This window comes from Gymnodraco acuticeps, unplaced genomic scaffold, assembly GCF_902827175.1.
Source record: "Gymnodraco acuticeps unplaced genomic scaffold, fGymAcu1.1, whole genome shotgun sequence".
In the NCBI taxonomy this organism is placed as follows: domain Eukaryota; kingdom Metazoa; phylum Chordata; class Actinopteri; order Perciformes; family Bathydraconidae; genus Gymnodraco; species Gymnodraco acuticeps.
This window is the reverse complement of record NW_022990583.1, coordinates 385,633-402,364: the sequence shown is the minus strand read 5'-3', so window position 1 is coordinate 402,364 and position 16,732 is coordinate 385,633. Positions and strand designations below refer to the sequence as shown.

At 41.7% G+C, this 16,732-nt stretch overlaps 1 protein-coding gene across 4 annotated transcripts; it reads left to right on the top strand.

Moving 5' to 3' along the window:
• The first annotated feature begins 24 nt into the window (after positions 1-24).
• Positions 25-16,434, top strand: im:7147486 (zinc finger protein 91). 4 transcript variants are annotated; one of them, XR_004570211.1, is made up of 3 exons: positions 31-237; positions 4,393-4,498; positions 4,855-5,203. XR_004570211.1 is itself a non-coding variant. In XM_034228253.1 (2 exons), the coding sequence occupies exon 2, from the start codon at positions 12,655-12,657 to the stop codon at positions 15,595-15,597; it is 2,943 nt and encodes a 980-aa protein (XP_034084144.1). In that variant the 5' UTR covers positions 25-237; positions 12,599-12,654; the 3' UTR covers positions 15,598-16,434. The 4 variants fall into 4 exon arrangements, 3 of the variants coding, with proteins under 3 accessions (XP_034084144.1, XP_034084145.1, XP_034084146.1); XM_034228253.1 differs by lacking the exons at positions 4,393-4,498; positions 4,855-5,203 and adding an exon at positions 12,599-16,434 and having other exon boundaries at positions 25-237; XM_034228254.1 differs by lacking the exons at positions 4,393-4,498; positions 4,855-5,203 and adding an exon at positions 12,599-16,434 and having other exon boundaries at positions 36-228.
• Positions 16,435-16,732: the final 298 nt, after the last annotated feature.

Here is a 16,732-nt window from a genome sequence, read left to right as displayed (position 1 = left end):
GTGAAACACGCATGCGCTGAACCCGTTCTCTCTGTTCGGCGCCTTCTGCTGCAGGTCTCGACTCAGTGATTTTCTTCCTCTTCCTGGCACAGCATCCCATTTTGTTCAGTGTGGAGCCGCGCAGATCGGTGTTTTCTTTGAGAGTTTATGGCTTCAGCCTGCACTGATGTCTGTGCAGCCATTTCGTCTCCTCCGCCACACCCACTTTAATGAACAACGCTAACGCTGGTAGGGGTGGTGAGTACGCAAAGATTGAATACGGTTGGTTTTTGTGCACATAATGCTCCATAGGTCATGGTAGCTAACGTTAGGCAGCTTGCTAGCCGAGTTAGTTGTTCCTGTCTCCGGCCTTCCCCGGGAACGTGACTGACCACCTCCCCCTGTTAGCTTTCACTAACGACCCTTCTGTGATATTTGAACAAGACCTTCGGGTTATGTATAGTAGATACAGACGATAAGATAGCAAGCTAGTGCTCATGTGAGAAGCTCGCTAGCCTCCTGTGATATTTGAACAATACCCTTGGGTAATGTATGGTAGGCTCCGACGACAAACAGATAATGCTTAAGAGAGACGCCTCATAAAGTAGCTATGAAAACGATCCAAATTTACGTTTGAGACAATTTCCATATTTTAGTTAGCAATGTAAGCTAACGTGGTTTGAGAACTCGTTGTGATAGTGAACGTCTTTATTCTTCCTAGCAACGGGTCCTTCAGTGAGCGGTGTTGTGTTTATGGCCATTGCGCCACAGCTCGTTGTCCTTTTGTTATGTGTTTACATTTGTCAATATATGCATTATTATGCTATCCAAGTTGTAATTAGAGGTGGAAGAAGTACTCTTATTATTAAATCAAGTTAAAGTAGCAATACTAGAGTGTAAAAATACTCAGCTACAAGTAAAAGTAATGCATTTAAAATTGTTCTTAAAGGTGGGGTACGTAATTTTGGAGAAACCAGCTCGAGTGCACTAGAATTTGAAAATACACAACCGGATAAAATCTGCGACTTCCTTACAGAGCCCCTCCTCCAACACAGATGGAAGGCTGACAGGCAGGTAGGCCATCCAGTTAAATGATTGGTCGTGCTAAAATGATTGGTCGTGCTTTTTACATTGCTACGGCTTCCACAGATGAATTTCAGGGTTCTTACGGTCATTACAAACCTGGAAAAGTCATGGAAATTCAAATGCTAATTCCAGGCCCTGGAAAAGTTATGGAAAACAATATTCAAAAGTCATTCAAAAGTCATTGAAAATCATTGGTGACAAAGTGTATGAACCCTGGTATTTTTTTAATGTATTTATTGTCAAAGCATTTAATATATTCATTGCCATCGGGATGTTAAGAGCATTCCATGGAATATAACAAAAAGTGTTTCTGAAATAAATTACATACTCCACCTTTAAGTCAAAGTTAAAAGATATTAGCTTCAAAGTATACTTTAAGTTACAAAAGTAAAAATACTTATTATGTAGAATGGCCCCTTTAAGCACCATATTATTTTTTATTAATGTGTTAATCAATTCAATGTTGCACTTGGAAAGAGTGGGGTTTATTTTAATTACTTTATATACCTACTAGGGCTGTCAAGTTAACGCGTTAATAACGCGTTAACGCAAAAAAAAAAAAATTAACGCCACTAATTATTTTAACGCGATTAACGCATGTGTATTTTTTTTCCTCGGCCGCCCCGTAGTTTCAGAGCGCATCGAGTTTAAAATACCATCTACAAGCTGATGCTGACAGCCCCGCTCCTGCCGCCCGCTTGTGGCAGACCACACTTCCACGCTCACCGGCAGGCACCGACTGGCTGTTGGGAGGACCGGGAGGGTGTGTGTATGTGTGGCCCGAGCGAGCGAGAGAGAGACCTTACGTGCATTGTTGTTGTTAGCATCTGGTGCTAGCTAGCTGCGCTAACGGATATGGAGCTGTTTAAATGAAAACAGAGGGGCGACATCTCGCCACAACTGCGCCGAGCACTTGACTTTATGCAGGAAGCCAGACAGTGGGACATTGTACGAAAAGTCAGCACACTCAGCATGGATAGTGCGCAACATGATTGCAGCGTCCAGGCAGCATAGGCCTATGCCTTGAGTTGCACATAGCGCCAACAATCCATCACACACACACACACACACACACACACACACACACGCACACGCACACGCACACACACACACACACATTTTGTATTGTATTATTGTATGAGAGGTTCCAGGTTGAATTGAGGCGAATATTTGTAATGTTCAGAGGTTGTTGTGTTTAATATTCATGAGAATATTTGTCATTGTTCAAATGATAATAAACATTAGCATAAAGCACATTTGTCCACTCATAAGTTGATAACAGTATTAAAAACTTGAAAAATATTCCTCTAAGGTACATTTAGAACAGATCAAAAATGTGCGATTAATTTGCGATTAATCGCGATTAACTATGGACAATCATGCGATTAATCGCGATTAAATATTTTAATCGACTGACAGCCCTAATACCTACGCTTAACCTGTAATTATATATAATGTAGTAGTTGATTTTTATATTTTGTACTGATAATCTAAATCTGCAAATCAATAAGAAATTAAAACTGCGGTTGCAGATGTGCGCGCAGTGAGGGTTAGGCTGAAATGATTGGTCGTGGCTTTTTACAGCTCCACAGATTTACATTTTTTATGTATTTATTGTCAAAGCATTTAATATATTCATTGCTATCGGGATGTTAAGAGCATTCCATGGAATATAACAAAAAGTGTTTCTGAAGTGAATTACTACGGTGGCCGGCAGGTGCAAACGCAGAACAACGGCCCAAAACGCATACATAAGCAGGAAACACCTGCAAATAATGAAATGAAAAACAAACAAACCCTGAAAACAAATACAACAGAAAAACGCTGCATTTACAGAAATGATGCAAACTAAATACAACACACAAACCCCGAAAACAAACGCAACAAAAAAACACTGCAAATACCAAAACGATATGCAAAGTCCAAAGCACATACAAATCCCAAAACACATACAAAAAAAAAACATTCCGGAAGTGCTCCAGGCCTCTAGGGGCGCGCTACGTGGAACAGATTGATGTCTGACCAGACATAGAGAGAACGAACAAGAGTGATGGAAATCGGGAGGAAAGAAAGTTCATTTAAGTGGAGAAAGATATAAGAAGGTACGTTTTTTGTTTTATACATAGAGCATCATATTTATATAGCTAGCGTTAGCGTGCCTAACTACTACACCAGCTGAGGAGAGCTTCACGTGAAGAGAAGATAAAGTGAGGGAAGAACATTGTTAAAAGAGATGACAAATCAAGTGCAGGCAAATAACACGGGCCATAGTGAGTACCGCGGAAAAAGGACATTTGAATTCTTAGCAGTTTGTTTATATGTATGTATTTGTGTATAGATAGGCGCATTCACACCGCAGTACTTTTCCCACAAAGGTTCATGAGAACTTAGTTCATGAGAACTCTTTAGTTCTCATGAACTAAGTACAGATCGCGTTCACACCGGAATAAGTCCCTGGGGGAGGATTAGGCAAATTAAGCCGCTGACGTCACTAATCCTTCTTCTGCTTTGGGTTTACTGGCAGTCCGCAAACCACTTCACGGCGTATACTGCCGCCCAAAGTCCCCGGCCGGAAGTCCCCGGAGTTGGGGACTGGCTTCAGTAGAAGCTGATGGGACTCCCAGCAGCTTCTACTGAAGCCTTCCGAGTAAATCGCCAGAACTCCGACACCTCCTCATCTCCACCGCTCCCATATTTTATTTTGTGTTGCCATAAGTTAGTCTCTCTGCGTTTCTGCGCTGGGCTAATGCTAATAATGCTAATGCGAGGATAATAAAATGGCGACTTCACAAAACTTTTTGGGAGTTTTACGGGGCGTGGTTTGCAATCTGCCCAGCCAATCAGACATAGGAACCTTTTTCTCCCACGAAAGTCCCTGCTCTCTAGCAGGGACGGAAAAGGGGGTGAAAAGGTTCTCATGAACTCATTTTAGTTCCGGCTCTTTTTGGTGTGAACGCAACATTTCGGAACTATATCGGAACTAAAGTGGGAAAAGTACTGCGGTGTGAACGCGCCTGATGTTGCAACTATACAGAGCTTTAGCAATTGCCTGTAACTATGGTTATGCTAATAAAGCTATTGAATAGAGAGAGAGAGAGAAGTGACAAAATGTGAAGAGGGACAAAGTAATGACAGGATAGTAGTGTGCATTAGACATGCTCAAGAACAATTATAGAGAAGACATTCAAGGAGAGAGAGACAAAACACATTCAATTCAACGGTAAACATGATGTATCTTTCTATTCATTTAGCTAACCACTATTTAGACTATGTGTTTTTGATTGACTTGATTAAATGGATTCACTACATCAATGTATGTCTTTTCAGGCTGCCATGTTTTGTCCTTTCTGTGGCCAACATCTGGGGACAGTTCAAGTGTTCTGTGGCTCCTGTGGCAAACATGTACAGTTTTTGGCAGAAGTTGAACACAACCGTAAGTTCACTTTTTGTATGGTATCTGTTTCAAATGCAAGAAATAAGGATTCAACACACTACTCTGTTTAGAATGCTAATTGGCAGATGCATAGACTAGTTATCAGCATGAAGGACACATTTTTTCATTGTCTGTTTATGTGAAATATGTAGAAGCCATCATTAAATTGTAGACCAATGCATGATTAAATACACAAAACAGCTTATATTATACATTCATAATTGTGTATTAGTTCTATCTTTTATAGAGAACATTATATATTTAGTATCACATTTTGAGACAGTGAGCGGCTGGGAAAGTCACACCGGCATGGGGCACAAACAGTTGCTGACGTGATGTTTTCTTCGCATTCTCAGGCATTCCATAAGGAGGGTCAGGAACTCACGCTTGGGACCACCAGTGTCCACTCCATCCTCAGTTTGTCCCTCATCATCAGTGAACTTAACTGACATCTCATGAGAGGGATCGAATGAGGCACCTTTGAAGCCGCGGATTACTCCATCCCACACATTGGCTCTATTAATATTGAACCTGCTGCAAGATGTATTTGTTATTTTTGCAGAGAGTTCTGCAACAATGTGTGCCGCAGTCAGGTATTCTGTGCTGGGAAAGACAAAGTGATGTATTCGCAGGGGTAGACATTAAGGGTAAAAGCCACTGGCCCCACCATTGTAACCACTGGCCCGGAGCATTCGTCCAAAAAAAATCGACTAATAATGAAGAAAATTAACACATTTGTTGCAATAGTAATTTATGCACTAACTACATTACTACTTGTACTACAACATTTGAACAATCAGTTCTTCCTCATTTTCCTCAATTGTTCATATTTGGTTTATTAAAAATAATGATATTGTGGTCATTGTTAAAAAATGTCTGCTATTATGAGTATTATTATTTGTATAATGCACTTTCTGCCTTCCTGTCATTAGGAGTTAGAAATGTAATGGCTATAGATTAGATTAGATCCTTCATTATCCTAAATTGCTGGGACATTTCCCTATAGCCAATACCTTTATATTTTCTACTCTTCACTTACTTGTCAGCATAGGTCGGCATTGATGTACAGAGCCGACAGAAGACCTTGTTTATATTGGCATCATATTGAGAGGTGCAGCCAGTGACGCGTCATAAAACCATAGACTGTATATATAAATGGACGTAGGGTCTGTGACGTCACCCATAGGATTCTGCAGAGTTGCAGAGAAGCCCTTAGTAGGCGGAGTCGGCCACTAACGGCTCCACAGTGACGTCAGAGTTCAACTCCCGCCTGCTCCAGCCTGCTCCAAATAAGGGCAAAGAGGCGGAGCCGAGGCGGGACCTGCTGCCACCGAGCTGGAAGTTCCGGAGCTAGCTGAAGCTACCAAGCTAAGCTAACCCATCTGCACACTGCCGTGGCATTTTACGTTTCTAAGGTAAACGGACATGAAACTATTCAGCAAACCTATAAATAATAATCTAAGTTATTGAGCTTTTAGCATAATACTTCAGATTCTTAAAATCCCTTAACGTTTGTATGCAATTGTGCTAAATTCAACACTGGAATCAAGCTAATATTAATTTGTTTGCATGACATTAGTTATTTATATTTTGATATCACTTAACTATACGTTTAATACATTTAAGTCAAGCTAAGGTACATGTGATGGTAGCTAGTTAGTGCTCTTACCTGTGAGGCCTCCTCCAAACAGCAAAATAACCAGACTGTATCATTAAAACTAAGTACCAGTTCTAGATCCTTGACTTTAGACAAACAATTCAAAAGACAACATGTATTTAAAGACCAATCTTTATTTGAAGGTGCCTCTTAACCTGATATATTAGTTATACAGTAATAGTATTGACAATCTAAAAAACTGAGCAAACTCAACAGTCAACTTTATGTTTCTTATTGTCTAAAGCATTTGTTATTTTCATTTTCCCCCTCTCATATTCAGTGTGGACGGATTGAGACAGCGTGGTATCCAGAGAGCTGCAGAGACTTCAGGGAGAAACCTCTGTGTGATGGACGTCCTGTCTGTTGGTTTAGAGAGGACTGAGGGTCTTTCCTCAGCGAGGAGGACCAGGCCTGATGGAGGAGCCCATGCTGGGCATAGCTGATGCCACCTGCACAGGCCTAGTCTGTCACTTTATTTGACTAAATGTGTTTACTTATACATTTAATAGGTTTACACCTTCTGTCCATATGTGCTTTTTATTTAAAACATTTGATTACGTTTTGGTTCACATTTCAATAAATTGTATTTGTATTTGCACTCCTTTCGTCCATTATTCTTACTGAAAATGTTAGATTACACATTCACATCTGACTGAAAATTGGCCCCATTTATTTGTGACGTTGCAAACTCTGCGGTACAAGGCACAAGTGATGTGAAGCTCATAAAGCGAGGCAAATAGAAACAATCAGCTGATGGAGTGTAGTTGTGGAAATAGGTGCATCCCATCAGCTGATGTTTTCACAATAAAAGTAGTTTCTTAGTGAATGTCCTGTACTGGTCTTAACATCTCAGAACATCAGCTTTTAATGTTCCTCTTGGATGTTCTTCTTGACCCTCAGAGAAAATGTTGTGTCTTTCAGGCATGTCCTTTCCTAACAAAAATGACAGGAAACATAAAACATATTATTGCAGAACAAGTGTGTTATTTATGAAAGCGGTGTGTTTGTGTGTTTAGGGGCTGTAGATATAATTATTTTGTAATTGTAATGTTTTTTGTTTTTTTTGGCAAATGGTTAGGTGGCGCGATAGTCTGTAGTGAAGGAGCGCGCTCACGGGAGCCTGCTCGCGCTGCGCTCCGCAGCAAACAGCTGTTTGCTTTTCACCCAACAATGACAAGCGACTCACGAAACGCTATGTTGTAGCGTTGATAAACGAAACAATTTAACAAAATTGCTAGTCAAAATACCAATACCACAGGAAACATTTTTTTTAAACAATATTTTTAGTGGCCCGAGCGGGCAAGTGGAAAGTACATTATGCTGGCCCGGGGTGTCTAAATAGTGCTTCCGGGCCAGCGGGCCATTTATAATGTCGAGCCCTGTGTATTGTAATATTAAATGATGAAGCTAGTAATAAGATTTACAGTATAGAATAGAAAAATTAAGTGGTAATAGTAACAATTAATACCGTTGCTCCATTTTGTCTTCTGGCTCAGATTGGCTATCAATAATGATAAGTGCATACACATTTGTGTAGTTGCTGCAGTGAGAAGACAGTTGAATAATTATTTTCAAATACATAATATATGCATGACAGTCATATTTACAAAAGGATGTCGATCCTCTTCCTGTTTTTTTTTCATTGGGTTCTAAACTGACGACAGCACTTTTGTCATACTCATGCACAATCTTCTCTTGACCAACAACTTAAGTATTTCTTATAGCTATGCAGGGCATGCAAGCGAGCAAACACAAACAAGAACAAACAAACAAGTGAAATGAAGAATAAAATTGAAATTGTACAATATAATATTGTGGTGGTTCATCTTATAATTCAGTCTAGAGAATGCACCAGACAGCATCTAAGATCTGGGAGGCCCCCCAAACCCTTCGTGCGTCATTTAGTCCGCGCGCATTTTTCAGGGCAATCTCTATTGGGCTCCGGGCCATCTGTAAATTATCTTAGATCTCCCAAAATCCTTAATGTCATGCACTGCTATGTCTGGTCAGACATCAATCTGTTCCACGTAGCGTGCCCCCTAGAGGCCTGGAGCACTTCCGGAATGTTTTTTTTTTTGTATGTGTTTTGGGATTTGTATGTGCTTTGGACTTTGCATATCGTTTTGGTATTTGCAGCGTTTTTTTTTTGTTGCGTTTGTTTTCGGGGTTTTGTGTGTGTATTTAGTTTGCATCATTTCTGTAAATGCATGCGTTTTTTTGGTTTTATTTGTTTTCAGGATTTGTTTGTTTTTCATTTCAGGATTTGCAGCTGTTTCCTGCTAATGTATGCATTTTGGACGTTGTTCCGCGTTTTGCACCTGCTGGCCACCGTAAATTACCTACCCCACCTTTAAGGGCCTCGAATAAAGGAGTTCTGGTCAGAAAGTGCAGTTCAGTTCCATTTATTTTCTCCAACTCATGGTTTAACCTCAGGTATAAGGGAGCAAAGGCCTGTTCATTTGAGAAGCAACATTTGACCAAGCACAAACATGGAGAAGCGTACTGACAGCGCAGCGTCATACTCCCTGAATGAAAAGTGAATAAAAAAACAAATATGAAGAAGTTAAACTTTAAACATCAATGACTTAAACACTTTATCCAGGATGAAAGCAACATAGTTGCACCTGCAAGGTGAATACAGCTGGTAAAAAAATGTGTGTTTGAATGCGTACATTAACAGGTTTATGATATCACTGCCCCGTATAAGACGCGAGTGGATCTGACTTTAATTACATTTGACTCGAGTGTTTCGGCAACTTAATGTGTTGCTTAAAATAATACTTCTGCATACAGTATGTGACACTGTAATGGCGCATTTCCATTGCAGGGCCTCGCACGGCTTAGTACGGTATAGTTGGGCCTTGGTAGACCAGGCTCACTTTATGCTGCGTTTCCATTACAGTTTAGGAACTGTGGCAGTAACTATAGTAACACAGTGTAGGCGGAGCCGTGACGTCATCTTCAATGCGAACCACAAAACCAACATCAGCTGTTAGCTGTTAGTCCTCAGAGCTCACAGCTCCTCATATCTGTTCAGAAACTAGACAAAAGTTAAACAAGTACAAACCACAGACTGTCTGTGTCATGGCAAATACAGTCGCTGGTTTATTTATGTCTGTATAGGCCGTTGTTGTGTGTGTGGATGGTGGATGTTATATTAGTCAGATTGCTCTGAAGATGGGAGGTGATATTCTATTAATTTTCACGTTTACACAGTCAGTTGATTTTTGCCGGCCGTCTTTCCTGCAACGGCAGTTTTTCTGCATGTCCTTTATCCTGTAATATGACTTGATAGCTTTAAACTTCGCACACTGAGCTCTGATTGGTCAGCAGGCGGTGCTTTCACTGAGTTGATCTCTTATCCTGGAACCTAACCTGCTCCGGAGCAGGTTAGCCGTTCAGCATAAGTTACCATGGAGATCTAGCCCGGTAAAAAGAGAACCAGCGTCGTAGGACCGGAAACCCAGAGTTTTCCCTGAAGTTACCTCACTAAGTGAAAATCCGGCTTCGTAGTACAGGCCTCAGGACTAGAGGCTTTCCTGCTAGTCTGTCTGCTCTTTAAGTAGCAGCAGTAATCAGTCTTCACCTGAGTGTGTCCTGATCACACCTGCTGTCACTTTCTCAATGAGGAGCATTTGGTGACAGGCAGGTGAATGTTCATTAGCCCTTCTAGAGGGCAGTGTTTGGGCAGCCCAGGGAATTCACAACAGCCGCACCCGCAGTAGCTCAGCTGCTGTGAAAGATATGAATTCCCGTTCAGTTAGCTAGTTCAGGTAAGGATATCAAGCGGGCCACTGGCCGAGTGTAAGTTCTGTCTTGAACTAGAATGTCAGCTGACCTGACACACTGGTCAGGGCTCGGATGCAGCCCGGTAACATTCACTACTGGCCATTGGGCCCTTGGCAGTTGTGGATCCATTTTAAGAACAGCCGTATCCAGTTGCAAGTTATCCGATGGCTTTTCCCATTTCTGCCGTGATTGCAAGGTTGGCAGATAGTCCTTGATAAAATGGGTCCAGAATTGATTAGCTACATCAGATGAAGTGTATCCAAGTGGTTTTGAATTGAGCATACCCTCAACCTCAACCAGTACAGTGGCAAAGACTTCTTCTGACACTGGTTGGCTTCCAACAACAACCCGAAGAGCATTTACATGGTGTTTACTAGTGCAACACAACTGTCAGTCCTCCTCAAACTAGTGCTAATTATGAAGTATAGTGGTATTTATTAATTTCTCTATTGTTTTGGTTTGAGTTACTGAATGAGTGCTTTGTTTAATCATTGAAGACACTGTTGAATTGATCAAATCTAAAAGAAAAAATGTGATATCACGAAAAGAAAAAAAACATGTAAATGAAAAAAAGTGTAACCTACTTTATTCAACCATATGTACTTGTGTTTTAAGGCAGGATCACTGTACTGCATGATTTAACCCTTCTGTAAGGTTAAAGTGGAAATGCACATGGTCATGTTGAGGATTAATCCCTAGACACACCCAACAGACATCAAAGAACTAGTTGCGATGTAGCCGACTGTTGCTTAGCCTTAAACACACTACAAAATCTATAGCCAAGGCCAAACTTCCATGTACGTTCTGCCCTGCGTGAGAGTAAATAACCCTCTATGATAAGGCTCGCTTTATATCTAGCTTTATTCCAGATGGCCATGTTGTTGTGAAAATATCCCATCAAATAATTAAAAAGACATGGGAAGAAAAAATGAAAGAGTCTCGGTGTATGTCCTCTTTTCACAAGTTGTTGTGCGTTTATTTTTTATTTTGCACTGATTAGCTTGTGCTAAACAGCAAGACAGTGATTACTTTTGCCCACAAGCTCCACGAGAATATATAATTATGAATCAAAAGCGGAGCCTGTTGGCTTGGGCCTAAAGTGCCAACATTTTGGGCACACCTCAAAAACCAGGGCAACAGATGCCCACAGAGGTCCAACATTGAGGATGGCCGATAACTGGCTTGGTGTGTCGGAGCCTTAAAGCATGCTTTTCAAAACCAATAGTCTATGAATCTGCAGTCACAGGAAGTCAGAATCAGAATACCTTTATTCGTCCCACAGAGGGACTGTACATTTGTTACAGCAAGAAAAGAGCCAAAGACAGCATAATATTACCCAAGAAGCATTCATTCAAAAAATATTAAAGATACAAAATTAAAAAGAAAAATTACACAATTTACAAAATATACATCCTGTAACAGTTCGGAGATATATCAGCCAGGTATATATTGCACAGTTATAAATGGCATATATATATATATATATTGCACATATATTTCACATAATTGGTATTGCACAACAAGGGGGGGTTATAGTCTGTGTTGTCGGTGTGTGGGGGTCTACCAGGGACCATGATGTCCTATCTCTCCGTGAGACAGCGGGGGTGCAGCAGCCTGTCACTGAAGGAGCTGCACAGTGCGGACAGGGTGTCCTGGAGGGGGGACACACATTGTCCAGCAGGGAGGACAGCTTGGCTGCCATTCTCCTGTCGCCCACCACCTCCAGTGTCCAGAGGACTCCCCAGGACAGAGCTGGCCTTCCTTATCAGTCTGTTTAGTCTCTTCCTGTCAGCAGCCGAGATGCTGCAGCCCCAGCAGGCCACACCATAGAAACATGGTTCCCTCTTTCTGGCAATCAGGGCTGTGTCTGTTCATCTTGCAGCGCACAGGCTATCTCAGGTGCTCTTTGGTTAACTGGGAGAAAAACAGGCCAAGGCATCACTGACCAAGCCTTATCTTGCCTAACGAGCTTTCAGTTCAGAACTCATTGAAAGAGGCCTGCTTAGGCCTTTTTCTAGCTGGACCATGATGCCTAAAAACCCCACCCCAATATTTTGTAGGAATTGCCATTTGTCATTACAAAAACTAATGTTGCTCGCTTGATAGCCTAGTTAGTACATATTATATAGCCTAGACCAGTGGTTCTCAACCTTTTTGCACCAAGTACCATCTGAGAAAATAGTTGGCTCTCTGAGTACCACCCTATGACCAATGTTAAAATACAGTCTATGCACAGTTCATGCAGGACTCGGAGGCAAATGTATTCATAATAACATTATTTATGGTCAGACACATGTACCTCTCTCTCTCTCTCTCTTTATTTTTTAATTAATGTTATTCAATCAAGCCTCAAACTGATGGCACTTGTCCCTATAGCCTGTTTTAAATTGAAGTTGTCTGAGGTCCTTACCGCCAGCTGCTCTTGCAGTAATAAGTAGTGTACCTTACTGTCCCAAATGTGCACAATGTAGTGACTGCTTTTCATCTTTTGTTTACTTAGTTGTGTTTTCTGTATGTTATATTTCTGTGTTATGTGTAAAGGTTAAATAAAAATAAATATATATATTATTTTTACATGTCAGATTCCTCCGCGTACCTCTAGCAGGAGCTGGCGTAATTTACTAATTGTGTATGTTTTTGTGTGTGATTTACAGGAGACGTCCTTTCATGACCGCACCACCTGGATTGCCTTGACTGTTTGGCTTCCGCAATGCTTGGTCTACAGGGAAGTACTTCAACCCCCAAGATGTATCGTTGTGTGGCATGTTCAGCCACCTTCCCTGGATTGGCCTCTTTGCTCGTACATCAAGCAACCCATGCTAGTGTACTCCCCAAGGTCTCTTCCCAGCCACAACTGAATGTCAGCCCTCCTGAAACACTGTTTGGAAGTATGAACTCATCCAGTGAGCAACCCGGTCCACTCTTGCCTGAGTGCCCTTCACCTTTTTGTTATATTTGTGATTGTGGAGAAGAGTTTCAGGACTTCAGTCTAATGCTGGAACATAAGCAGTCACATATCCCTGAAATCCATCTACTGCCACCTCCGAATTGTAATAGTGCTGCCTCTAGTAAAATAGCATTCGATAAAGATTTACCCTCCCTGCATGTACCAGAAGAAACACAGCCAGATTTGGCCCTTAGTCTCCCCTCTACCTCAAGGTATCCAGATGTTGAACTACCCACGTTAACAGAACATAAATCAAATGGAAGCCTGGAAGATGGCATTGCCATAGTAACCACTCCTCAAGGCCAAAGTACACCTTCTCAAGATGAAGGTGAGAAACAACTTGAGAAAATATCAGGCCCAGCAGAGCTCATACCACAGACTGTTGAGGACATGCATGTGCAGGACCAAACACATTCTGTTCCCAGCAGCATGAAGGGTGAGTTCTTGCCTAAAAATAACGCTTTAATGAAGATGCTCGCAACAGCATACATGAAGCACTCGCCACAGCCACTGTCTGAGAATGAAGACGATAACACTGTTACCCCAAAACAAGAAGTGGTCTCCGTTGATATAACAACAGAAGCTAAAACTGAAGAGCCCCCAATCAACAATCTTTCAATTTTACAGTTGAGGCGGCTGCTTGCAAAACCCGGTATAAAGACAAAAGCTCCATCCATCAGCAGAATTCTTGAATCCAGTAAAAAGAAGGTTGTCTCTCTAACTAAGACTTTATCCCCCGTAGTGGTTCTTGAAACCCGCCAAAAGCTCATGGATCCTGGCAGTAATGGCACATATGGGAGATATCAATGTGGCCGCTGTCGAAGGGTCTTTCAAGATGTGGACAAACTTGCAGAGCATCATTTCTTGCACAAAAAAGAGAGGATTAAATGTTGCCGTCGCTGCAAACAGCTGATCATTGGGCGGCTCCCTTTACCTGATAATCATGTATGCCCTCGTTCAGGAAACAACATCACACAACCTTCAAGCTCTCTTAAAAAGAACTTACCATTTGCCAAAAGAATAGTTCCATTCCATAGCGTGAACAATTCAAAAAAAACGTTCTTTTGTCCAGTGTGCAAGCACAACTACGCTCGGATGTGGAACCTCAAAATGCATAAATGCCAGGGACCAACGTCAGCCCCCTTTACGCAGAAAAAACCCTTCTCTTTCGCTAGGACTCAACTCTCCAAGAGTGTTGCCGTGGGAACTGAACTTACTGGTCGTATCAAGGTCGAGTTGACCTCTCCTGATTCAGAGCAGTCTGCAGTTTCTCAGTTGGCCTGGGTTCATCCAGCAAAACGCTTCTTACCAATTCCCCCCAAATCTACCACAAGGGAACAGCACAAGCAAGGAGAAGAAAACAGCAGCTGGGATGCAGCAAATGAAATGGAAGACGGTGATGAAGGGGAGTGGACAATGCCCTTGGATGATGAAATGGAGGTGCTTAACTCTACAGAAAAAACTGATACTGATGGAGAGGTGAATAATGCTGTGACAGGCGAACATCAAGGGACGTCGCTGCGCTATTTTGTCAGAGATGGTCTAAAACGTTACCCTTGTAACCGATGTCAGAAAACCTACAGTCGGCAATCGACTTTGAGGCGCCATCTACAGCTGTGTGGATTTAGGCCACGTGGATCTGGCACTGTAGCACAAAGTGGAAGTCATGGTGCCAGTTCCCTAGCTGCAAACAATATGAAACCAATGTTTGCCTGTTTTGTATGTGGGAAGGAATTTAACCGCAAAGATAACATGATGGTTCACAGTAAGAAATGTCATTTGCAACAAAAAATCCCAGACGGAGGACAGGTGGGTAGAGGGACTGTGCAGCAGAGTATGTCAGGCAATGCAACAGAGGAGGATGATGAAGGAAACTGGGGCATCATGTCACTGCCCTCCGTTCTTCCAAGAAGGGTGACGTGTGAGTGCGGGGTGGGATTTACATCTCCTAGGCTTCTCTTGGTGCATCTGCAGAAACATGCACAGGAATCCTACACATGTCCGACTTGTGGAGAGACTGTCAATTCCTGGGCAGACTACGAAGTTCACCTTCAGATCCATATGCATCCTCATCACCAGCTGCTGAAGGCACTAAAACCACAACGATCACAACCATTATTGCTTCGTTTTCAGCAGCTGCCGCCTCAGCAGAAGCCTCCTCCTCAGCAGAAGCCTCCTCCCCAGCAGAAGCCACCACCTCGGCCAGTGCATCAGCCCCCACAGAAGCAGCCACGCCCGCTGCAGCTTCCAAATCAATCAAAGAAGCAGCCGCGCATTGTGTGCACCCGATGTGGGAACACCTTTTCCTCTCGCTGTTCCCTTCGTCGACACGTATCCTGGAACCGCTGCAAAGGTGTGCGTGCTACCAATGCCGCAAACCCACCCAAAACGTTCCAATGTTCAAAATGCAACTCTGACTTCCCGAACACAACCAGTCTTATGTTTCACCAGAGGAGTGGTGCTTGCAAGCCTGCCATCAAGCCTGTGCGTTGCCCTGTTTGTCTTCGCTGGTTTGGCACTGTGGACGGATTGCAGAGACACCTGCTTACTCACAAGCCGTCTGAATCCAAACAGTCTGAATCATATCGCTGTGATGTCTGTCAGGGTACCTATACAAACTTGAAATCACTTAAAAACCACCGCAGGAGGATCCATCGCATCATGGCTGGGGACACCACACCCAAAACGCAACAGCTGACTTTCTAATCACATTTTAGTTTCTAAGTAGACATGTGAGGGGTGCATTAAAAACAGACCACATTTTTCATTTGTTGTATTTTTCCATATGTGCCAAAAGGTGTTTTTGTTATTTACTGCCCATGTTACAGTGGTATTGAAGCTTGACATTGTTAAAAAGACGATGCTGTGGTATGCTGTAAATAGTTAGATTTAGTTAATCAATTGATTACATAACCTCATTGGCCTGTAAATAATGAAACGTTTACCACAGATTTAGTGATGTAGCTCATTGTTGTTCCTGGTTTAATAAACATCCTAGTAAGTGAAACATGTACGTTTTTATAATTGTGTACAATATGGGATATTATCTTAAACTCTTCAAAGCAAGCAATGGATATAATTGTATGTATGTATATGCCTCCACATTATGTATGGACAGTAAACAAACTCATCACTGAAATAGTCTTAGTCAGGGTACGTTAATAGTTGGGCAAAGCGAGCAGCCCAAAACGTGGTGCTCCTAAAAGCTCCAGGTTTTTCTCTGTTTAAACTTGTTTCTGGTTGTTTAGGAATGCTTAGGGGTAGGTATATTTAAAACATAGCAACAACTGACAGGGTGAGATCCTTAAGGTGGCTCATACTTCCTTACCTGATAATGAGCCCTTGTTTTGAGGTCCATCTTTGAAAATGTTAGTTATTTTATTTCATTTAGAGTCTGTACTTCAGTCCATTAACTAAGCTCTATCACAATTGTATTCTAGCAGGTTACCATTGTATTTGAACAAAAGTAAGGTTTAAAGAAAAGTTCTCATTACCTTAGTCTTGGAGTAATAACTGGCTAATAAAAACATATGTTGATGTGTTGATTGAAGTGAATGGTCATTTATTCCATATTTACAGAGGCCTTCTAATTGTTGTTTTCTGAATCAGATTTGTGTTTGTGTCTTGAGGTTGGAATCTTCTTCCAAACAAGGTTTGTATTAAACTAAATTCTTAAATATTTGTTACATTTGACATAATACTTTTATAGAATCCATCTAGAGCTCTGAAATGGGACACTAAAAATGATGATCACTGCCTAATGAATGTACTTTGGTTAAGGAAAACAACATTTAATAAACTATGCTGACTGTAGAAAAACTACTACTAGTATTGCATTGCA

Bases quoted from the DNA above. Each gene is read 5' to 3' on its own strand.
- im:7147486 (XM_034228253.1), top strand. From the start codon at position 12,655: ATGCTTGGTCTACAGGGAAGTACTTCAACCCCCAAGATGTATCGTTGT.